The sequence below is a fragment of the Acipenser ruthenus genome, chromosome 28, assembly GCF_902713425.1.
Source record: "Acipenser ruthenus chromosome 28, fAciRut3.2 maternal haplotype, whole genome shotgun sequence".
NCBI lineage: Eukaryota > Metazoa > Chordata > Actinopteri > Acipenseriformes > Acipenseridae > Acipenser > Acipenser ruthenus.
This window is the reverse complement of record NC_081216.1, coordinates 5,160,119-5,184,510: the sequence shown is the minus strand read 5'-3', so window position 1 is coordinate 5,184,510 and position 24,392 is coordinate 5,160,119. Positions and strand designations below refer to the sequence as shown.

At 38.9% G+C, this 24,392-nt stretch overlaps 1 protein-coding gene across 1 annotated transcript in view; it reads right to left on the bottom strand.

Annotated features, from left to right (window-relative positions):
• Positions 1 to 6,500: 6,500 nt before the first annotated feature.
• The window catches only part of lrp2b (low density lipoprotein receptor-related protein 2b), a 96,375-nt gene continuing 78,483 nt past the window's right edge, over positions 6,501 to 24,392 (bottom strand). The window contains exons 59-74 of the mRNA XM_034057061.3: positions 23,470 to 23,601; positions 23,003 to 23,128; positions 21,748 to 21,891; positions 20,612 to 20,777; positions 20,026 to 20,154; positions 19,518 to 19,738; positions 17,929 to 18,111; positions 16,836 to 16,955; positions 14,872 to 14,959; positions 14,454 to 14,518; positions 13,618 to 13,741; positions 12,873 to 12,969; positions 11,537 to 11,602; positions 8,820 to 8,936; positions 7,671 to 7,733; positions 6,501 to 6,937 (exon numbers count right to left, since the gene is read on the bottom strand). Of these exons, the coding sequence (XP_033912952.3) occupies positions 6,896 to 6,937; positions 7,671 to 7,733; positions 8,820 to 8,936; positions 11,537 to 11,602; positions 12,873 to 12,969; positions 13,618 to 13,741; positions 14,454 to 14,518; positions 14,872 to 14,959; positions 16,836 to 16,955; positions 17,929 to 18,111; positions 19,518 to 19,738; positions 20,026 to 20,154; positions 20,612 to 20,777; positions 21,748 to 21,891; positions 23,003 to 23,128; positions 23,470 to 23,601 (1,883 nt within the window). The 3' untranslated portion in view covers positions 6,501 to 6,895. The remainder of the gene's footprint in view (positions 6,938 to 7,670; positions 7,734 to 8,819; positions 8,937 to 11,536; positions 11,603 to 12,872; positions 12,970 to 13,617; positions 13,742 to 14,453; positions 14,519 to 14,871; positions 14,960 to 16,835; positions 16,956 to 17,928; positions 18,112 to 19,517; positions 19,739 to 20,025; positions 20,155 to 20,611; positions 20,778 to 21,747; positions 21,892 to 23,002; positions 23,129 to 23,469; positions 23,602 to 24,392) is intronic.

Sequence of the window (24,392 nt, the reverse complement as noted above, 5' to 3'; positions counted from 1 at the left end):
TGATGCAGAAGTTGGAGTGTTGATAGGCATCAACGCACCTAAAACAAAAGAACCTTGGTGCATAGTAAATAGTCAAGGAGAGAGACTGTGGCAGGCTGGCTGGGTGGTGCGACATCAAAGACCCAGAAGAAGACAGACGCAGACAGCATTGGGGTATGAATGCGTTGTTTGCGCAATTAATTTATAAATAAAAAGATTTAACAAAACAGAAACATTTTATAACAGCAATAGACAAATAACTAAAACAAGCATCGTGCTTTTGTTGAACCAGCACGTGTAGCAATTGTTTCTTTAGATTTCTTCGTTTACCTCCTCTCTACTCCCGTTCTCTACTCCTGAACACTCTACCTCTTTCTCACCCGTGATCACCCTATTTATACACCTGTGGCTGGAGCCTTAAATTATTCAATTCACGGCTCCAGCCACATTCCCACGTGTTTTTACAGGGAGGATTTTAACTGCCTTCCTGTCACCACTATTCCACACACACACATCCCCATGCTCACATACCAATATACCATTAACTCCCCCGTGATACATAACCCAAACTATACAAAATAAACCAAAAATACCTTATGCTGTGAAAACTCTACTTGGATGGGTTGTCAATGGCCCACTTAGAGGAGGTGGTAACAACTTGAAGACAATTGGTAAGACACGGGTCACAGCCAATCTGTTCACCATAGCAAACCTGGAAGAACTACTAGGACAGCAGTTTAACTACGACTTCAGATGTCAAGAGAAGATCGTCAGTTCATTGAATCAGTATCAAACACAGTGGAACACTTAAGTGGACATGACTGTATAGGTTTGCCTTTAAGAAGTAAAGAAGTCAACATGCTAAATAATCATGTAGCAGAACAACGTGCCTCTAAAGAGGAAGTTCAGTAAGACTACAAAAGATTTATGAACGATATTTTTGCAAAAGCAGCTGCACTGTAATGATGGAAAGGTGTGGTATAAGGAAGAACATGTTGTGGTAAAAATCAAAGGTTAGAAAAAGGTTAGTTAATGTCTAATTTCAAAGAAGAGTCGTGAGAAATAATAATAATAATAATAATAATAATAATAATAATACAAAATTACCAATAAAATACAAGAATAGCAGGCCAATACCCTTTATTGTCGTTCACAGTAACTTCTGCCTTCAGAGAAGGATTTGTGTCCATAATACTTTCTGCTTCGACAATTGAATATTTCAGCTCATTTGCAAACCATATTAGATAACGTATACTCTCCTCTGGTGTAGAGTCTGTTGAGAATGGTGGAAAAAAGATTAGGGTTTGAATCAAATCTTTCACCCACCTTCTAATTGAAAATTTCAAATATAAATTGAAATGCCTTCAATTACCAAAGTGATGCTGTAAGAAATGTTTTGCGAGAAGTTAATGTTACATCTATATGCTCAATAGTAAGTAATTTTTGTTATCTATGTTGAAAGCAGATAGTGATGGAATAAATACAATTTATATACATTGGAAATTACATAAAATACTCCACAACACTTTTTTGTGATTCAGGTACAAAGCATACATCTATTTTATGAAATATTTTCAAGCAGTTTTAGTAAGAACACCTTATTTTTTTTTTATTTGTTGACTCATTTCCCACTATTGCTTTCAAGTAAATGGCATGAAACTAGTTTAGCAATCATTAAATATCACTTACCAGGGTATTTATCAGCTACCATTTTTCTCTGCAGCCTCACTACTGAGAATTCATTTTGTCATTGGAAAACAAATGATATATCCACTATTACAGTTTGTAATCAAACAGGTTGACAAAGTAAAATACTCTTGATTAATGCAGTTGTCTCTAACTGAAAGAGTGACCTACATGAGAATGTGGCAGTATTCCTTCCTCCTTTCTCTTATTGGATGGCCAATCTGTCAATTAGCTGTCCAGAGGAGTCACCAGGTGTTGCCAGCCCTGGATAGATAATTGACTGATTGGCAATGCAATGAGGGAATGGCAGGCTGACACATTGTCCTGCTGGTCAATTAGTTTATTAACTACCACAGACAGGCACCACTGCACTAATTTGTTGGAGTAAGGCTCTGCCAGAAATGCCTGCTTTAGAAAGCTCTGAAGCTGAAGACTACAATTCACATGAAACAGATGAGGAAGAATTATTGTCAGATACAGACAGTGTTGATGATCAGAATGACTTGCCTTTGTATGATGGTGCTGCCCTTTCAGTCAGTAGTTTCAACAGTATGCTCATTGCATTAACACAGCGGCATAATCTACCATCACAAACTACTGATAGCATCTTAAAGCTATTCAAGCTGGTCCTCCATCAAGATACAAATTTGAGAAAAGTTTAAATGAGCATTTTGGCATTTTGTGTTGTAAAGCATACACTGTGCCACAAGTGCCATGTTCCCACTATTTATGCACATATATTTCATGCCGGCTACAGTAGAAGCCAGTACCTCTACAGTAGAAGAAAACACCACTACATCATCAAGATATAATAGCAAGGACTGAAGGCAAAACAGTGAAACAATGTACAGTGCAAATGGCAAAGGCATTTGGTGATGACAGATGTCCAAAAATGACAAAATGGTACCGCTTTCTCGACGTACAGTTTCATGAACTGTTTCAGATATGCATGAACATGTGGAAGGAAATTTAAAGAAAATTATGCACGATTGTTCTTATTTTACTTTAGCACTAGACAAGAGTACATGTATTGTCAGCGATAATTTAATGTGCAATATAATGTCAGAGACTTACCTGTGAGCACCATGATATCAAAAGCCCCACCATCCAGGCATATCTTTTGGTCAGTAGCTTATTGTGAAGGTGGAGGTGGCTTACATTGACCAAAAATGAGCGATCAACAGACACAGCACTCGGCAGCAGGGGACTGGCAGAGGCAATGTAAAGTGAAACTGCACTGTTTACCTTTTAATTTTAACATGTATTCCTTGTCTGATGTAAAAAATAAAAAAAAAAACTTATATTTTTCCTTTCTCCTTCAATGCATATACAATAAAATATATGTTTATTGGTATAGCTCAGAATAGAATAATTTGAATGAACAGAGTCGTGTCACTCTGGGCTACAGTGATTGAGAACTGAGCACCGGACAATGCATTCATTTAGTTTTGTAGATTCCAGCACACACCCTTGTAATGATGTCATTTATGACCTTTCTTTCCTATACCTATGTACTCGTGGCAGAGTTCCAAGCCTAACAAACATTCATTTTGAATCTAATATCTCTGAGATTCACCCATCCCCCATGCAAGCAAAGGCAGCAATATCCTTTTGTAACGAGGTGACCAGAACGAAAAATAAACCCCATCACTTATAAGCTGTGTCCAGAGCAAGTTATCAGACACTCAAACCCCCAGGAGCTTGTACGAGCAACTCTCTCGATTTTTGACCCCCACTCAGTGCATCTTAAATTGATATCTGCATCTGATAGAAATAAAGCTAAACTGGCTCGTAACCCTCAAATCTCAAGAACTGGAGTCGATTTCTTATTCTAGTAGGTGCAGGGAATAGAGCCAATATACTCATTTGTGTCTCGGGATTTTTCTCCCCGTCTGTTCCTTCCACTTAGCAGATTGGCATCAATGATTTCTCATGCAGAATACCAGAGTGCTGTAGCATCTCAAGCAGTGATAATTTTATAGGGATGTTGTATAAGTTCATATTACTCATGCCAATATTTATTGAATTTCACACTGTCTTTTGGTTCAGGCAGTCCAGATTACTAAGAAAGACTTTACGGCGCATTGATTTTCAGTTGGGAATTTTTAAACTGGCTGTGATGTAAAATGCCAGCTTTATCAACACAAACAGTAATGGCAGGTGTCACTTTACTTCAGGCTGGGATCTACTTTATCAGTGAGCTGTTTTACATTCAGAAATAACAGTTTGCAGTACAATAGAACACAATGGGACCAGAAAGAGGTCTTCAATTTAAAAAGGAAAAGTTGCTTCCTTCCTGTGCTATAGGTCATGCAGCCTGATTGCTGTTGACCTATTGGAGTAAAGTTATCATGCAGTAAAGGACGTGGTTAGGCCCCAGAAAGCATATGTGTGAAAATGTAAGCCATACAGACAGACTGCTTCTGATTTATTTATTTTTAAAATTGTTTTATCCCCCTTTTTCTGCCCAATCTAGAATGTCCAAACCTGTGCTTCCTTGACTGTATGACTCACCCAGCAGACTACGCTTTTAGCATGTGAGCCACATCGATTTCTCTACATACCCTGAGATTATAATACTCTAATTTGTGCTGAAGAATGTCTTCTCAATATATTCAAAACTCTAACTGTGACTTCTCCAGGCTTCTTTAACCCTGTCCTTGGAGATATGCAGCCACAGCAGGGAATACTAAAGCTTTTGAATGTCCTTGAATGGAGAACCTGGGGTGTATGGTATACCATGTATGAAGAAGCAGACACAGCAAAGCTTTTCTGAACACATACAGAATCATGTAAATCACGAGTCATATTGTTACTGTCTGGCTCTCAAACAAGACAGCGTATCGACTGTAGGGTTTTCAGTTGTTGTTTTGGTGAGTAACTTGGACAATGCAGTCTGGACCACAGACTGTTGACTGACAGCATGCTCATAACCACATCCTCTTTATCTCTGCATTTTTAGAGCAATGATTTGTCCCTCCTAGAAATCGCAGCCATGGTACTCAACTACGTGTTGCAGATATGGGAGGGGCCCGGCCATCTAAGGTCCCATTGGGAGGAGCCGCGCCTACCCCACCTTCACACAGAGTAGGCACATCCATGCCAGGGCAGAGAAGAGCCGCACCCATCCCCAGTGATCAAGGGAGAGCCGCACCAGTCCCCAGCAACCGATGGAGAGCAGCACCAGTCCCCAGTGACCGAGGGAGAGCCGCACCAGTCTCCAGAGATAGAAGACTACCTGCTGCTCCCGCCTCCACCACCAGAGTGAGACAACTTGTTGCTCTCACCTCCACCACCAGAGGGAGACTACCTGCAGCTCCCACCACCACCGCAAGTAGGAGACTAGCTGTTGTTCCTGCCATCGCCTCCCAAGGATCAACTCCTGCCTGAGCCTGCATCGCCCAGGGCTGCCGAGCCTGCAATGTCAAGGGAGGCCTGCTCGCCATCGCTCGGGGAGGCCAGCTCCCATCACCTGGGAATGCCAGCTCGCCACTGCCCGGGGGTGCCTGCTTGTCATCACCCGGGGCTGTGTTGTGTCCAGCAGCAGCTGTTGCGCAGCTGGAAATTCTGTGGCCGGAGCCCAAGAGAAGGGAGCCGCCAGCTACAGAGAATGGGGGAGAGGTGAGGAGACCACCTCCACCTGCAGCAGTTGCACTGCCAGAAATTCTGGGTCCAGAGCCCAAGAGAAGGAAGCCACTGGCTACAGAGAAGGGGGGAGAGATGAGGAGCCCACCTCCACCGAAAGTACTTTCTCTACCGGAGGACGCAGGACCGCTGCTACTGCCGGACTGTTCTGCGCTGAGGGCAGGCTTACCGCTGCCAGAGCCATCGTCCGGGGATGCCTGCACGTCACCACCCAGGGATGCCTGCATGTTACCACCTGGGGATCGTTTGCTGCTGAACCCCGGGGATTTGCTGTGGCCTCTGGTGGAGTATCCTACACCGCTGTCAGCCTTTCTGATGCCAGCATTGCCACTGGTAGCCTTTCTGCTGCCATCAGTCCCACAGGAGGCATTGACAGTGACAACATTGCCGCCCATGTGCCCAGTGATGCCTCCGTCCCTAGCCAAGGACCCTGTCAAGACTTTGGGGCTTTTAAGGGAGGAGGTGGCCTTTGAGGCCATGTGTGCTGCACACAGTGGGGGAGAGATGTGATGGGGTACTCCCCGCCCCTGTGCGTATTTCATGTTTTGTTCTATTTTATATCTGTATTTGTTGTATTATTATTATATAAATGTACTATTTTGTATGTAAAAACACGATGTTTTGTTATTATTGTTTACAGCCTGGATGGGGTTAAAATGCCCTATCCAGATAAAATCGTGAGAATGCGTGGTCAACAGCAAGTGATTATTGACAAACTGACTGTTGACCACACATATGACAAACCCCGTGCTGAATGTGGCAGAGCGATAAACTAGGTAATTAATAGCCAGTTCATCCCTCTGCCACAATATAAAAACCAGCAGCTTTGGCTGCATAGGGAGTGTGTTCAGAGGTGGCACGAGAGACGTGAGTCGTAAGACAGTCTATATTATTAGAAAGCAGTTGCTACCCGAGCTGGTTTACACCAGCACCATACTTGTTTTTTGTATCTGTCTGTTTTGTGCTGGCCACCGTGACATTTTGTTTTGAGTTCAGTGTTTATTTCTGTTTTGTTTAAACCTTTTATTTTTCAATAAATCTGTGCACCAGTGCATCCATTCATACATCAGTGCTGTCTGTGTCTGTCTTCTCCCTGGTCTGACGTCACCCACCAAGGCAATCTGTGTGGACACTTGAACTGTGACCAAACAAACTTATTTTATATAATTTATTGTATAAATTCAGCCAGTATCAAGCCCCGAATCAGATTTTTAAATGTCTTTGCTGGGGATTCAATTCTTTTCAATGGTATATGTAGGAACTCTTACATTAACACACCAGTATAATTCAATATTTTCAAGTTATACTTGCATTTCATTTGCTTAAACTGAACATTTGTTGAAAGAATCTCATTATTAGTATTATTACTGTATTATCTGTTTGAATAGATTATCCATATACAGAGACATCAACAACAACAAAAGATTATAGTACACAAGTTTTAAACATCATTTTACCTCACAAAGCTTTGGCTATGAGTGTATTATTTTTTTGTATAATGAGTTTGTCATCAGGGAACTATTTTCAACATAATAGGTTGGTAATGCATAGTTTGTACTGTCACAAAGTGTTATATTTCAATGCACTAGATGTTGGATTCACCAGGGTTTTTGTCATCTGGTTTTTCCTGCAATAAAAAGCATAAAAAAAAGATTTAGAAATTCTGCAAGATATTAGCTTGAAATATTAGCACAGTTTTTTTTTGTTTTAATTCATTACCATAATTGCACACGTTATTCAAATCTAAGAATAAAAATACACTAACATGTCATTAAACATCTTCAGTAAGTTTTTACATAGCTGTATTGTTATGCCTTCATGGAATAGTACAGCACAAAATTGCAATGGCAGTTTAATGGTGGATACACACAAGTACCCCTTTTACATAACTATTCACTTTAATGGTCAAGTGTCCTTGTAGGATAATATCACCACAGTAAATTTGCACAGTAACTACAGTTTCATCTGGGTTATAATATGCATTTTTAAGTTTGCCATGTTTTTAAATATTCTTTAACATACCTCTCTGGGCTTTACCATGCTGTTACTGTGCTTTATTACACTATACTGTGGTGAACTTACCATTAATTGTATTTTACTAAATGTTCTGGGGTACAAATACTCTAATTGCTTCTCAGATTAAACTTTTAAAGTTGTCTGATTAAATCGATAAACTACATTTTTTTTTAAATATTAGATGCACTGTGTTACTGTCTATAAACATTGAACTGGGACACAAACCATTAGTTGTTTAGTTCTTTCTTCTAAGAGCCCAGAGGCCAGTTCTGAACACATCTATTGTATTATCAATTTGTAAGACTGGGGGCTAACATTATTGAACAGTTTTTTTTTCTTCTCACCTGATAAACTGGATTATCAAAAGTGTCATCTGGAGAATATTCCTTAAATAATCCTCTTTGCTTCTGTAAAAAAATAAATCCAATCAAATAGAGAACAATACCCAGAAATGTGTTCAGCCTTAATAGACTAATATCATTATTTTGTAGGAGTGTCATCTCCACAAATAAGGAATATAAGTGTATCTAATAATAAGATACTACTCTTCCACTGGCTTAAGAAAATCTGCATTTGGTCAATAATTATTAATTATTAATACTAAGGCAACCAATTAATACTGTGAGACTATTTCAGAAATACTATGGGTCATCGAGTCAAGCAGTCAATATCATGGTATTGCACTGTTGTTGCTGACTACCTGGCTGTGGCACTTAAGTACATGTTGTGCAATGTGCCATAAATAAAATAGTGTAGTTGAATATCTTGTGTACAATGTCTCCACTCACTCCAGGTGTGTCCTGGTCTCTGTGCTGAGTCCAAAATAGTGGCAGGGGTTGGCTTTTGATCGCCCCTCAAGTCTCGCTTAACCCCTCTCTTTTAGTTCAGTTCCCTCAACCTCTGATCAAAAGTAATTTTAAACATGTATTATTCATTTGATTATTTTAAATTAAGAAATGATTTCTGTTATAATAAAGAGACACACTATACACGATGTAATAAGTTAATATACTGTACATCACAAAAAAAGAAAGATTCTACTAAGGAACAGCAATTACAAATAAGATTTTTATTTAATTTTTTTTACTTTCAATTCAATTCCTAAAGTAAAAAAAAAAAGAAAACGTCTTATTTTTAACTGCTGTTCCTGAGTAGAATCTTTTTGTGATGTACAGTATATTAACTTAATACATGTATAGGGTGTCTCTGTTATAATTTAAAATAATCAAATTAATAGTAAATGTTTAAAATTAGTTTTGATCAGAGGTTGAGGGAACTGAACTAAAAGAGAGGGGTTAAGCAAGACTTGAGGGGAGATCAAAAGCCAGCCCCTGCCACTATTTCTGACTCAGCACAGAGACCAGGGTAAGAGGACACACTTCGAGTGAGTGGAGGCATTGTAGTAAGCACTTAGTGAGTGATGGGTGTGCGGAACAGCTTGCAAAGTAATGTTGTTGCTGCTGATTTATGATGATGATAATTATTATTATTACCTTAACAGTTGTGTCTGTGGCACTGGTTTTCCCATGTGCACTCTCTGATTCAGCAGAGTACACTGGATTCTGAAAGCTCCTTTCTTTCATTTCATCTCCAAAAGCTACAGTGTCAACCTAGGAGAACAGGAGAAATGACAGTTAGAAACTACAGCTAGAATCCTACCAGCTAGTACCAGCTCCAGCCACCCCTACAGCAGGCTGTATTTCAATTAGCCTGACCAGAGATTATTAAAGCTTCAGACAAGCTGCAGGCTTTGTGGACTCAAACCACTGCTTTAGGTATCTTGTGAGGGTGTCTAGAAATAAGACTCCAGTCACTGACTGTCCTTCAAAGGTCACCATACAGCATTGGGCTTCTGGACATAAGCAACCTTTGCTTGTCATAAAAGAACACTATTAAAGAACTCAGGCAAAAACATTCTAATGCACTTAGTCGGCACAGCAGTTTCAAACTTTACCATCAAACTTTTAAAATCTGACTTCTGACTGCTATAACCCTCCGGTTACAGACTGGACTACAGATGATAGACTGCAGATTAAAAAACATCTTCAGTCCCAATTCGATACTGAAACACACTGGTTTCATGGTGCAGACAAAACGTGGCATTTGACCTGCATATTGGGCTTGTAGTTTAATTTGTACAATACCTTTTTTATGATATTTACATAAATCTGAGGGATTCTTATTGCAATTCGTGTTAAAAAAAAAAAAAAAAAAACCCTTTAACAGTACCAGTAAATTGACACTGAAAAATTACAGCAGTAATTTTTGTGGGTTTATCTTCTCCTTCCTCCTTTGGGACGTTTATTTCTCGGTAATAGTTTATAAGAAAAGCTTTTACAGTTAGTTAGATGTTTTACATGCATTAACGACGCAGCTGAATGAGTCAGCCTGAAAGATAATTACCACTTCACAGCACTGAGACTGCTTACTGGTGCAGGTGATGCTCTAATAGCACACAACAACGTGGCGATGGCACACATTAAAACTGTGAACTTGTGCTCTGTCAGCATCTGTTCATGAAAACAACTTTCATCTCTTAAGGCCTGGGTTCAAGTCGGGATTAGCTTTTCAGACCAGGGATAGCCCAAGCAATGACAATGCAATTTCCCCCATGCTAGGAATATAAAAGTCTGACTAGAGTGGCCATCCTTTCTCTTAGGGGACAAGGGAGCAGTTCAGTATACATACCAACTCAACCCCTGGGCTCTTAAAGTTGCACAGGGGCAATTGTGCTGAATTGTGTGGTGGTTATTTGATGTGTACTACTGTAGTGTTCACTACCGACAACTGCTAGCGAGATGGAGAGAAGTTACGAGATGGAACACTTATTTATTCATATTACTTATGTAAGCCTTTTACTGAGCACTCAGCAGGTATATAGAATCTCATATAAGGTTTACAGCAAATACTCTAGATTCATTAAAATTGTACAACAAAGAGTTGACTGCTGTAAAGTGATTTTTAATGGACCTGTTTTTTCTTTGACCAGCTCCTCAACCAGCATAGACCAGTACTAGTTAATCTAGCAAGATGAATGCAGCAACACACGATTAAAACTACAGTATAGTACAAAAACTGTTCAATTTTGTTAAGAAATAGAAACTTGCATTGAAATTGTTACTGAAACAAATACAGTACAGAAGTATGCAATCTCATAACAGATTCGATAAAACGCTGTGAATTTATTAAACCTGTAACTTTACTAATTAATTGACAGAATTAATTACACATTAAATGTAATATGTTAAAACTATGAAGCTGCCTCCTCAATACATTATATTACTGCAACAGTGACAAATACAATCTAGCAAGGTAATACTTTAGTGTGGCAGTGAAATAATAGTACATTAGCTCTTCCTATTTTATTCACAGATTCAGTACTGACTCATATGTGACAGAAAATCAACACACGCAAATTATTGTGCTGGTTTTACAATGCAAGGGATTGCAGTGATATTAATCACGTCCATGTTTTTTGAGAACGCACATTACAGTACATCACTAACTCAAATGGTGAATTAGGTGCTCAAGAGATTTGGCATTTGCATGCACACCTAGTTAAGGTTTTAACAATGAAAAGGCTTTTTCCATTTGGACTGATACGTGTTTGTGTATTTGTTTAGTGCAGTTACTGTAGTCTTTTTTTAAAGCCCAGAGATAGATGAAAACATGGTCTCTGTCTGCTGACATACAAAATGGGGTCAACTCCTACCTCTAATTTAGGTAAAGCTACTGTACAACTTAATGCATTATTATACCCTGTTTCGGTTGTATAGTTAGAATGATACAATGGCAGGGATCGTCCTCTTATTCATTCTAATGGGCTATGTGATGTCGTCATGGTTCTCTTTAACCCTGTTGTTGTTTTTAATTTTAAATGACCTAAAAGCCATTTTATAAAAGCAATATGGCACTCCAGGGTGTGTGGGTATATTGGCATTTCTAACACACCCGAGGCATGGCAATGTTCCACAGTGCCCTCTTCTGCTAAATTACTTAAATACAACAGTCAGAAACACAGTTATTGACTATTTTAAATACAATTATCAATAATATTTTGTACAAAACATAATCAAGACAAAGTATCGTCAATATCACAATATTCTCTTATTTTTCCAATGACAGATGCAGCGGGTTCTACCATTCCTAATAGCCTGAGCTCCACTTTATAATTGAAGATGATTTGTCTGTAAAATGTTTACAAACTCACCTTAATAGGTTTGATTTCTACTTCTGTTTCAGCTGCTGAACCATTTGTATTATTTAACCCATTTACCTAGAAGAAAAAAATAGAAATAGAAAGTGATAGTCCCTTAACTTTCAGCATCTCCACATGTATTGCTGAATACTTAAGACTCCCAAAGTGAAACATATCCAAATGACAAATTTTAATACTACAACAGTTTGTAGATGTACCTAATTTTATTATATTTTTAGTCCAATCTGAGCACTGAAGGAGGACTGAAGATTCCCTGCTGCCAGCCAACTGCCTCTTTTGACCCCTTATAAAAATGTAAATGTGCACAATACTTTTCAAGTTTTCCCATGCTATTGGCACTTTTTACCATGATTTGCCATGTTTGTTTTTTAAATATGATTTATCATCCCCCTCTGGGCTTTGCAATGCTTTAACATGATTTCACTGTGCTTTATTACACTTTGTTAAGCTTTTACTGTGTTAAACTTCGATAAAGGATCACTGAAACTAAAATACTGAACTGAATATAAGGGCCCAGCCTTGGATTTGTGGGGTTGCTGAAGCTCGATGAAGCAAACCAGAATATTTTCCTACTAACTCTGCCTGAGCACAAAGGTCAAATGAGATCCCAGCCAAGATCGGCAACTAGGTGCAGCCAGGATTTGAATCACAATGACTCACCATACCATTCAGGTGTCAGTTTACTAGTTGAGCCACTAAGGGACCTCTGCATCTCAGTTTAAACTGTTACTGCAAAATCACGTTATTTATTTATTTTTTTAAAAATTTAGTCGTTGCCAATTATTTTTATTATTTTCTCCCAATTTGGAATGGCCAGTTATTTATTACGGTCGGCTCACCGCTCCCACCCCTGCGCTGACTCGGGAGGGCGAAGATGAACACACGCTGTCCTCCGAAGCGTGTGCCGTCAAGCCGACCGCTTTTTTTCACACTGCAGACTCACCATGCAGCCACTCAAGAGCTACAGCATCGGAGGACAACGCCGCTCTTGGGCAACTACAGGCAAGCCCGCAGGCACCCGGCCAGACTACAGGGGTCGCTGGTGCGCGGTGAGCCGAGGACACCCTGACCGACCTAGCCCTCTCTCCCCCCGGGCGACACTCGGCCAATTGTGCGCCGCCCATTGGGAGCTCCCGTCCTCGATCGGCAAGGGAATAGCCTGGATTCGAACTCGCGACTTGCAGGCTATAGAGCGCATCCTGCACTCACGTGGATCGCCTTTACTGGATGCGCCACTCGGGAGCCCCCAAAATCACGTTATTTTAACAATGTTAAATCCTCAAAAGCTAAAATAAAGTACACCAATGCAATCACGAGCGATACCTACCAAACTAGGGTTGACATTGCAAACTGCAGCCTCTTCACTTGACGAGTAGGTGATGTTATTGATATTGCCACTTTCTGATTGCTGTTTCATTAAACTGCTGAATAAAATAAAAACATTAGGATGTACTGGATTTATATTTGTAGTACTGACAAAGTAAGGGTAACAAACCAGAAATATTATGGCTGATGATAATAATAATCTAATTGCACACAGTGCCACCACTGGCTTAATACTGTAACTGCAGTTTTCTTTAACATTTTAACAAAGCATGTTGCCATCAGGTGGCCAATTGTACTGAAAGGGAAAGTCGAAATTGTCTACACCATCTTTTTTTTTTTAGATATTTATTGCAATATGTAAATATTGGACATATTTGTAAACTATAACATTGTACATTGTATGATTTAATCTGTGATCTGTCTTTACCTGGATTTTGCTTTGAGTTTATCTGGAAAATTCTGAATAGTCTTCCTTATCCATTCAAACCATGTGACAACGTGACCTTTCAACTCTGCCACTCAGGCCATTTTTATAAGTGCTAGAAAGTTAGACAAGACAAGTCAGACAAGCTCAAAGCAAAAGCCAGTTAGACTCAATATTGGAATATCAGAACACAGAACCAAGGATTGCCAACTCCATAACAAGACAGGGAAAAGCTGGACCAAATAAATGTGTCTTTAAGTTCAGGAGCCATTATACACAATAACCGAGCTGAATCTGAATCAGTCACAACTGACCAACCCACCTTGGAAAACTGGGGAAGGTGATACATCTAGAAAGCTTCCTGCCTCTTGCTCTGGAGTCAGCCACAAAAAGAACACATCCCACTAGAATCAATATTGCTACCGTTGCTCCCACTGATATGGCAACTACAGGGAGAAATAAAGCAATCGAGCAGGTCACACACTACGAAGTGTTCACAGAAGTGCTGCACTATGGTAAAATAAAGTTTCCCTTTTAAAAATCTTCCATAAGGGACATTCTCAATTCACTTCAGGAGCAAACAGCTTTCTTCAAAGTTCTTTATAGTTTTCTTCTTGAGGATTACAGACTTTATTTGGACCTGGGTAAAGCTAGTCACATAACTCCTGCCCTAGTTCACTTCCTGCATTGTAGATATTACTCATATTATGCCTCACCCCTTTGAATATAATTATTTTATGTTAACCAGGGTGTTCAACAGAATACTACAAACTTTACTATGTTGTTTGTTTAGCATGCACGTTCTACTGTACAAGTACAGTCGTGTGAGTTATATTGAGGGTGCGTGTTTCGTACCTGAATGATTCTTGTGGCATCAGAAATTATTTTTATTCTCGCACAACAAACCTCCCATTAACCCCCCCCCCACCCCCAAAGCTAACAGGGAGAAGACAAGATCAAGACCACAATGTATCACTTGCCAATAGAACAAACATTGTGGGGTGTTGATTTGGTAGTTTGCAAGACACTATTTCCGTTTTAATTGTCCTCTGTATGAACTGTGCAAGGGAAGGCCATTTCCTATACTTACTACATTTAGCATTCTAAATAACCTCAATTACTTGTTTTCAGTGACTTTCAATTTCATTTTCTGCTTACCTAACTGTTGATTGCTAAAGCTGGAATGTGTTTGACACACATCGCCACTCCAAGATGGTGCACACCTAAAGTAATGAAATATAACCAGGGTAAAATCCATTCAAAAAGGTGCTTTACAATTACCAAAAATGAAATACACAATACAATGTTCCATTATAATTCTGTAGTTGGGAGCCATAGTTACGTGACTAAGCTATTTGTGTTCAGCCTTATAATGAGGATGAAGTGCTACTGAAATGGCACTATGGGGCAAACGGGAGCCACGATGGGCCCCCTTACAACTGGTTCAATATAAAGGGCTCCCTTATAAAGGGGGAGCATTGTATATTTTTTAAGGCCAAATTTCTTTTCATAAAACTACCGGTATGTCTTGATCATAAAACCCAGTAGAACTACAGAATCCAAACAAGGTTCTTACTTGCACTTAGCCAGTCCATCGTCAATGTAGCAGGTACCGCCATTTCGACACAGACAGGGAGGAGGCATAACTGGTGGGGGTACGAAACCTAGGAAAAAAAGCAAGATGTTATCACTGATGTGCAAAACTCTACATGACATATTTATAAGAACATAAGAACATAAGAACATAAGAAAGTTTACAAATGAGAGGAGGCTCGTTTGGTTAGTAGCTTATTATTATTATTATTATTATTATTATTTATTTCTTAGCAGACGCCCTTATCCAGGGTGACTTACAGTCGTAAACAAAAATACATTTCAAGCAACGGTGCTCAGTGTTTTATTAAACAAAACAAACAGTTTAAACAGAACAAAAGACATATACAAAAGGGCACGTTGGCCAAACAAATAAACAAATAAGTCTTGTGCTGGTGTAAAAACCAGCACGCTTAGCAGTTGTTTCTATTTTAATTTCTCTCCTTGCTCGCTCCTCTGTACACGCTCCTCCTTGAGCGCGGACAGCTGCAGGCTTTTATATTCTGGCCGAGGGGTTAACAAGCTTATTATCTTATTACCCCTCGGCCATACTCTGCACGAGTTTAGTAAGGATGCATGACTGTCAGCTAGTTAAATAATCAGTAGCTGATCAGTCACGCATCCTCACAAGGTTTAATAATCAAAACACGAAACAATAACAAATACGCGGTGCTTCGCCGTAATATAAACATATAAATCATAATATAAAATAAATAATAAACAAAGGGGCGGGACACTCTGCCAACAGTGTTTGCGACTCCTCCTATTTTTGTGTTGTCTGCAAATTTAACAAGTTTGCTTACTATACCAGAATCTAAATCATTAATATAGATTAGGAATAGCAGAGGACCTAATACTGATCCCTGTGGTACACCACTGGTTACCTCGCTCTATTTCATTTCTCCTCTAATCAGTACTTTCTGTTTTCTACATGCTAATCACTCCCTAATCCATGTGCATGCATTTCCTTGAATCCCTACTGTGTTCAGTTTGAGAATTAATCTTTTATGCAGGACTTTGTCGAAAGCTTTCTGGAAATCTAAATAAACCATGTCGTATGCTTTGCAATTATCCATTGTCGATGTTGCATCCTCAAAAAAAATCAAGCAGGTTAGTTAACAAACATCATGTTGTTTTACATTAGTCTGTTTAATTATTCTAAATACAGACATTCTTTAAATAATAACTTGGAATCAAACCTGTCATTATACTTACTTTAAAAGACAATGCACTTACTGTAAAGTGCTTATAGCTAACAAAAGAATTCCATAAATCTTACAGGTTGTGTACTTCCATTTCAAGTCTCAAATCCAGTTACTTTATGAAAGAAACATGTGCTATATGTGACTTGTATTTTTTTTATCTTAAAGCTGAATATATTGGTACTACACTTAACTAAAGGTGAAATGACCCAGGAAGTGCAAGCGCAAACAGATACAATGAGAATACAACATAGAAATTGAGAGCTTCCTTTAAGTTTAAGTGATACCTAATATCATGTTACAAAATGAACACACGTGTGCTATAACACACAATGTCAGAGATTTACAATAACATTATGCATGGTTTTGATAATTCTGTATTGTCAGTTCCGATCATTATTTACCATGCTTACAATATATTTATCCACTTCTAAATTCTAGGGGTGTGTAAACATAATTCCTGCCCCCCTGCAACTGTTACAACTCTCAGTTAATAAATGTAAAACCTCTATACAAAATTATACTCCAGAGGGGACAGCAATTACAGTTGCACACAGTGGTCATTTGTAAAATCACCTTACTTCAGAATTACATAAGCAAGAGAACAGCACCAGAAACTTTGAATGATGAAAACATTTTCTAACACTTTAAAATTTCTGCTTACTTAGAGCTGAAGGTACAAGTATACTGGTGACAGAAGACCTGGATTAGCACATAGACACATCTTTATAGGGAGGTAACCTACCAGCATCACATTCAGTGGTGCTCCCTTGGATGAAGTTGGTACCCTCAGGACAGGCACATGAGTATCCGCCAGGCCTCAGAAGACATATGTGGCTGCATGTTCCTTTGCATGGGTTCCTCACTGAATGACACAATGCATAAAAAAAGAAATCTATGACCACATGCATTTTTAGAAGGAAGAGGCTGGTTAGTGAGAGGTTTGACTGGGAAATAAAGAGTTGTTTTATAATTTAGAATCACTATATTATACACTGCTGATGTAATTGACTCCAGAAACCATAAGCAGGGAACTTTTCCGTAAGTGAAAGCCCTTTAAAACAAATACTCTATTTATGTTTCTAATAAACAGAGGACCTGTGTTAAAAGACACATCAAATAATGATGTACTATTAATGCTTTAAAGCATTACAAAACACCCTGCAGTGTTTATAAGAAACCTGTGCTGTATCCCATGTTGTCCTTATCGCAGTGAAATATTTTTCAACATTATCCTGATTGTTTTAACATATTGTCATATCTCATAATTCACCTGGGAGATATATTTAACAATCTAGTGTATCCAGATCAGACTCCCTCCTGCAACAATGCTGATTCTGTTCCCACAATATGCCACTCATTTTAAATTTAAAGAATACCCCCTCTCTCTTGATGAACGCTTCCAAGTAAAAGTTGAGAATGGTATTCACCAGCTGATTTATGAACCATGACGTGTGAAGAAAAGTGTCATAACAATTGATACTATGTTGACATTACGGGATACAGCAAAGGTAAAATAATGTGTTCCTTTTAAACACTGTAGGGGGTTCTTCAATAGAACCATGATCAGGAAGGACAACTACGAAGGCCCTTTAATCCGGGTTTCCTAGTGTTTACAAGCCCATAATCAAAAAGGCCTTTGTTGCTATTTTCAACAGTTTAATATATAAATTACATAGACAAGCTCATGTCTGCAAATATTCTCTATGGAAGCTCCAGTAAAGGTAAAATAATTTATTTTAGACCAATTCCCTTCTTATAGACATACTGTAGTCCTTTTGATGCATGGAACAAGGTGGGAATCAGACATGGAAATCAGTCAGTTGTGTGTTACTCACCAGTGCTGGAGACGTATCTTTGCTTCTGATACATACTGATTTGGGTCAGCCATGGGCCTGCTGTGAGGAGTTTCACCTTCTTCCCTGCTCCAAACTTGTCCTGCCTGAACACCTCCCCCTTCTCTCTGGTGCTCCAGTAGACATGGTTCTCAAAGACATTCACACTGAATGGGTTTCCAAGGTCTAAGTGAAAGAGAATTGCAACTATAGATGAAAGGCGTGCAAGCCTTTAAAATCATTGTTCTTATGTGTTTAAAATTTTTCAAGCACAACTCAAAGTTTACACTTCTTATTTATGATACACATCACTTCCTGTGGTAAATGTCAGTTTCCTGGTCAAAAGACCTCACTCCCATGGTCCAAGCCTCGCTCTCCATGAGAATTAGGCTAAGACCATTAGTAAAAAGAGACAAGGAAGAGCAGTCTTGGTTTTCCAAAGCAAATCTTGAAAAAATCTGCTTATACGAAGTAAAACCTGCTAGTAGATATTGAATACTTTTAAATGTTATCAAAGTAAAGGGAAAATCTAATTTTAATATTATTTATCAAAACAATATAATGTACAGCATACAAAAACACATGCCTGGAAATATACGCATGAAATATGTTTAGATGTTCTTTATATCTGGAGGTAGAGTCCTGCATTGGATCGGGTACCAGCGGGTGGCTGCTTGTGACCCACAAAAGCGGGTCGGGTCTGGGTCGGAATGTGAACTTTTTGCGGTTTGCGGTTCGGGTGCAGGTCAAAAAATTTAAATTTTGGGTCAGGCTCAGGTCTGAATTTGAATCGCCCAAAATGCTTTCTGTCCTTTCAGCGTACTCATCTGTAACCCTTTCCCAAATAACATATTAGAAGGTAAATGTACCATTATTTCCTGTATTAAAGCAGGAGGCGATTAGAGATAAGTCATCTGACTAAGTAGTGTTCTCTGTATTGCCGCTTGCTTGATACGTCGCAAGATCCTTTTATCACGTCTGCTTGGTGATATTAAAAATGCATGTGGACGAGGTGAAACAAAAGATAGCATGGGGTTTATAACATGTAGTGGATAATAGTTAGATCAGTAAATCAGAAGTGTGGAATTCTTTTGGAATCATAGCGAATTAAAATAATGAACATGTGACTGGATTCATTACTTGTAAAACCTGTCATTATGTTTTTGTGTACGACAGCCACAAAACTGTTACATCTCTGCGAAAACACAGGTGTAGCTCCCTTTCAACTGATGGCATGAAAGGAAAAGACAGGTATTTTATACTAAAGTAAGTAGAGATAGTTAATATGTTACAATGTTAAAATATATCCAGACCACTAGAGAAAGCTACCATGCTGTATAGCCTATTATAACCACTATCTGTGGAGAATGGTAGACATGTAAGAGCGTGAGAGTCAGTCGATGCAGGCAGTAGGTAAAGGACAAACACTTGAGGGTTCGGTTTGGGTTGCAGGTCTTATTAAAGCTGGTCGGGACGGGTCGCAGGTAAGAAGACAGTGTTGCAGCAGGTTCAGGTCGGGTCCTGTAGTAGCGGGTCTGGGTCGGAAGCGGGTTGTAAAAATTGGACCCATGCAGGACTCTGTCTGGAGGTACCTCTATGCAGAGCCAAGTGTCTGTCCTCTCCATTTGGAAGCATTGACTCTATGAAGTTGTCCTTGGAGTCAGACCAGTAGACGCGGTCATTATTAGAATAGTCGATGGAAAGTCCTGTTGGCCATCCCAGAAAAGTGTCCACCAGCACCTTCCTATGCTGCCCATCCATCCAAGCACTCTCAATCTTAGGATAGCTTCCCAAGTCTGTCCAATACATCAGTCTGGCAAACAAAAAGGAGGAAAGTTTACTCTGTTGCCTCAATTCAAAAGGATCAATTTTTTTTTTTTTTTTATTAAATATATTGTTATCAAATTATTAGCATAGTTTTCTGTAATGTGGTACTATAAGGATAGTGCCGGCAAAATTGAAATTGAAATAAGTAGCAGTTTTAGACCAGTATCAATGTATAACAGTCTGGCTATTTTGCATATCTTGCTGGTCCCATTAAATTAAGTTGACTGTAATACTCCTAATAATAATAATATTAATGGAACATCAGCGACTCACCCAAGCTTTGGGTTGACAACAATGGCAGCTGGCTCATCCAATACAGTGGCAATGAGTCTCTTCCTGTACCTCCCATCCAGCAATGCTACCTCAATCCTCTTGACACGTGCATCTGTCCAATATATGTGTCTGCCAAGGAGAATTAAGGGATTTTTTGCCATTAACGTTCTAATAAATATCTATATGTGAGGGTGCCACATTCCATACAGAACTTGAATTGAACAGAAATAATCTTGATATTTTTGTTTGTTTTAGTTTAGCTTTAGCATTTTGTTCACTGTTCTGTTACGTTTTTTATGATATGTGCAGTCATTCTTGACGGTTCCTATTGTATTTTTTTCTTTGATAAGTCAGTGATAAGGTGCTTTGATTATGAGTACAGGAGATGCTTTTAAGTAGCAGTTTTAGTTCTAGCGGCCTACCATAACCATATGTAATGTAGGCTGGATCAGCCAAAGTATTTTTTTATTAGAAAGCACCAGCACCCTTGAGTGACCACCAGTGTATTGCTACTTGCTGTTCTCTTTAACATGACCAATAATTCCATATCATTCTGACAGTTTTTGATTTCAATGCAATGACTTACCTTCCTACCCAGTCAACAGCAATGCCACCTGGCTTCACAATGTAGTTGAGATTCAGGTCTACTGATAAAGCACTGTTGTCACTGTCATCATCCACATTGGTCAAGTAAGCCCTTTTTATAGAACCGAAATTTGACCCTTCCCCCTCCACAGTGAAGTATACCATACCTGGGGCAAACATAAAGGAATCAAGTTGTACAAAAAATAAAAACATTAAACACATAGGGGTAGATGTACTAAGATGGGCCAGTCGCAGCACAAACATACTGTATACTTTGTGATAATTCACAAAGTATACATTTTGTCATATGTACTAAGAGAAAATATGTTAATGAAAACAACCGCGATATACTAAATTTAAATATTTGTTGCATCTTCTTAGCAAGATCTTTAGCATACATTGAGAGAGTTGTGCGACATTGTTCAAATAAACAGCGGGAGTTGAGTTGTGGTTTATTGCAGGAGAGGGTACCCGAAGGATAACGTCTATACATGCAAATTTGTCACTCCCTTGGGAATAGCGTGCAGAGGGTTATATGTGCATCTTCAAAGTTTAACACGTCTTTTTGACTTGCTCCAGTAAATAAATAAGAAGACTATGTTGTATAAAAGTCTGCAGTTTTGTTTTTCGCTGGCAGATGGCAGCAGTCCCTAAGAAATGTACTTGACAGAGGGCCCATTCATACATAGCACAGCTGTGAATAAAAAATGGATGCCAGCTAGCTGCAGAGAATGGGATGAGGGTACAATATTTATTTATTTGTTGATGTTACAGTAAGGAACTGATTAATTCTGTTGATGAAGTACACTTCACAGATAATAATGCATATAACAGCAATACAAACCAGTACCCAAAACAGTGGAAGATAGGAAGTAAGTTTACCACATCAATCACCCTGTATGACTTGATTGGAAATTTGCGATGCAAGTTTTCTGATGTATATGTACTAGATAAAGACGTTAGCATTGATGAAAGTTTGAAGGGTGTCTGCTTTGAAATCTATAGCACAAAAAATAATTTCTAAAAAGTGATGTTGCACTGTTGTTACAAAAATAAATGGGCTGCTGGGTGGTTAAGATACTCACTTACGAGTGTGTGGTTGCTGGTTCTGTCCAGCCTCCACCCTGTTACACTTACTGTATCCTGTGTTATTGTGGTCCCAGTCATAGTCCACTGCTGCAATGTGCTCGTGCTCGTCAATGTAATCCTGGTACTCATTGGCCTGCAGATTAAATCTCCTGATCCTCACATTCTCTGGCAACAGCAGTAAAGGAGGGGCCCCTGGAGGAGACAAACACCAACAAGTACAGAAATTACCCACATGATGTGCAGTCTGTGTGGTATTCTTCAAAAATTTAATCAGGCTGTATTTGGGGCCTCTTGTCCATTAAGCATCCTGGAATCCCTGAATAGATAATCGTACACTCAAGGCTAGATGCTACTTGGCCATAACTAGTTTAATTATCTGATTAACAGGTTTGTACCTCTGAATAATTTTTGAAAAAGGACACTCCCAGATGTATTAAATGGCCAGTAACAGTGTCATTTTCCATTGTTGAGAACTAATAAAGTCCTTTATTCCAACTTTACGCACAAACTTGAAAATAAAGAAAGCTGCAACATCTCTAAAAATATATAAATATCTTAACCTTACTGTGGCAGGGCAGAAGCCCTGCATGTAAATAGTCTGTGTAGATATTGTAAATAAAGATGCATTATTTTGAATTTAAGTTTGGCAGGGATGGGGTTAATTCTATCCCTGCTAGAATCCACCTGGGGAATGTAGCTAGGGCCTTGACGGAATAATTAATGGTCAATCAAGCCCCAGGCACATGCTGTACAAAGGAAGCCAAATCCTTTGTTTGAAAGAAGGAGTTTGGAGGTGTTTCAGTGAAGGTGACTGCTCAGCCTGAAACAATAAGATGTGTTTTGTTAATGTATTTGTTACAGATTCTGTCCTCTGTTCATTAAGATGCTCGCTTGCAGTGTACAGAGTTGCCGGTTTGCTCCCAGCCTCTGCCCTGTTACACATATAAAATTAAGAGTAAAATACATTTTTTTTTTTTTTTTTAGCAGACGCCTTTATCCAAAGCGACTTACAGAGACTAGGGTGTGTGAACTATGCATCAGCTGCAAAGTCACTTACAACTACGTCTCACCCGAAAGACGGAGCACCAGGAGGTTAAGTGACTTGCTCAGGGTTACACAATGAGTCAGTGGCTGAGGTGGGATTTGAGCCGGGGACCTCCTGGTTACAAGCCCTTTTCTTTAACCACTGGAACCACTACATACAGTAGTGCTACCAGTGATCTGGGTAATGGCTCTGGTATAGAACTTGGGTTATCAATGAAATGTAATTCAGAAACACTGATAAATGAGAACCACACATTACCGTCAGCTTTGCACTCGTTGCCATTTCCCACCTTCCTGTATCCCTCTGCGCAGAGGCACTGGTAACTGCCTTTGAGATTCTTACAGTCCTGAGGACAGGTTCCATATATCTCACACTCATTTATATCTGGAGAGGACAGGAATAAAAATGACTTTAATACAAACTGTTTAGATCTGCACACAATATATATTTTAGTTGATGTGTAAACAAACATAGAAACAAACCGTTCATTGTTATTTTAAGGGCTTCTTTGTAACATAAAAAGCAATTAAAGTAGGACGTATAAAGTCTCATCACTCATTTTAGTATTTTCTGACATCAAATAACAATGCAACCCCTAATGTAGTAACAAAAATGTAGCTACTTCCTCCTTGCTAAACCTCTCAGAGAATGTGCTGTTGGTGTTGTGCCTCAAAATCAGGTCTTTTTTATTTAAAATTAAGAACAATAAATTATGAAAAATATACCTTTGCAGCTGTATGTGTTCTCCTGGTCTACAGTGTAGCCGGGTCTACATGAGCAAATGAAGCCTGTACCATTCAGATCGGTGCAGTTGTGTTCACACACATTCTCTTTGCAGGTCCTGTCTTGGCCAAAGTCTGAATAGAAAACGAAAATGACATAAACACTATATTGGTCCTCCCAATTCTTAGGAGGTGATTACGCAGGCATGCTTTAGTATTAAGCTAACAAAATGAATATAATTTAGTACACCACCATTCAACTAAAACAGAAGACCAAAGTGCGAGTAATATAAATGTAATATAGAATGAATTGTGAATGACTGTAATGTAGTTAATGTTCTTGTTAACTCTCTAATGTATAATGTAATATAATCCATCTTTCTGTATCACATTTACATGTTTAAATATTCCACATACTGTAAATCAGTAATTTAAATATAATTTGCCATAATACCAACACCTGTTTTGCTTACCTAACAACATCTTAAATACCACTTATACAATTTTCATTCACTTATTAATTTCCATTTCTTATTCTATACTACTCTGTACATTTTGTTGACATACTGTATGTCATCAACAGTTTCTTTGTATGGTTTGCCTTACTTTGGGGATCCTTATCCAAAATCGCTTTGCAAAAAGGGGTTCCCAAATGATGCTTGTTAGGCATAGTTTGGGAGGAGAGACAGACCCAACGCTATCTAACTTTCCTCAGGGTTTAAATTCCACGTATTCCAATCGGCCAACAGCGCTTGTGCAGCATCAACATCTCTCCACTTACCCGTTCTATGCCTCTATGGCAGCAGCTAGGCATATATGTAGGGGTCTAATATCTATAGTGATCGTCTCACGAAGCCCAGGGTCAAGAGGCCAAATATTATATAAATATACTGTTGTCATGTCTGTGTCTTCCACTGCCCATTATG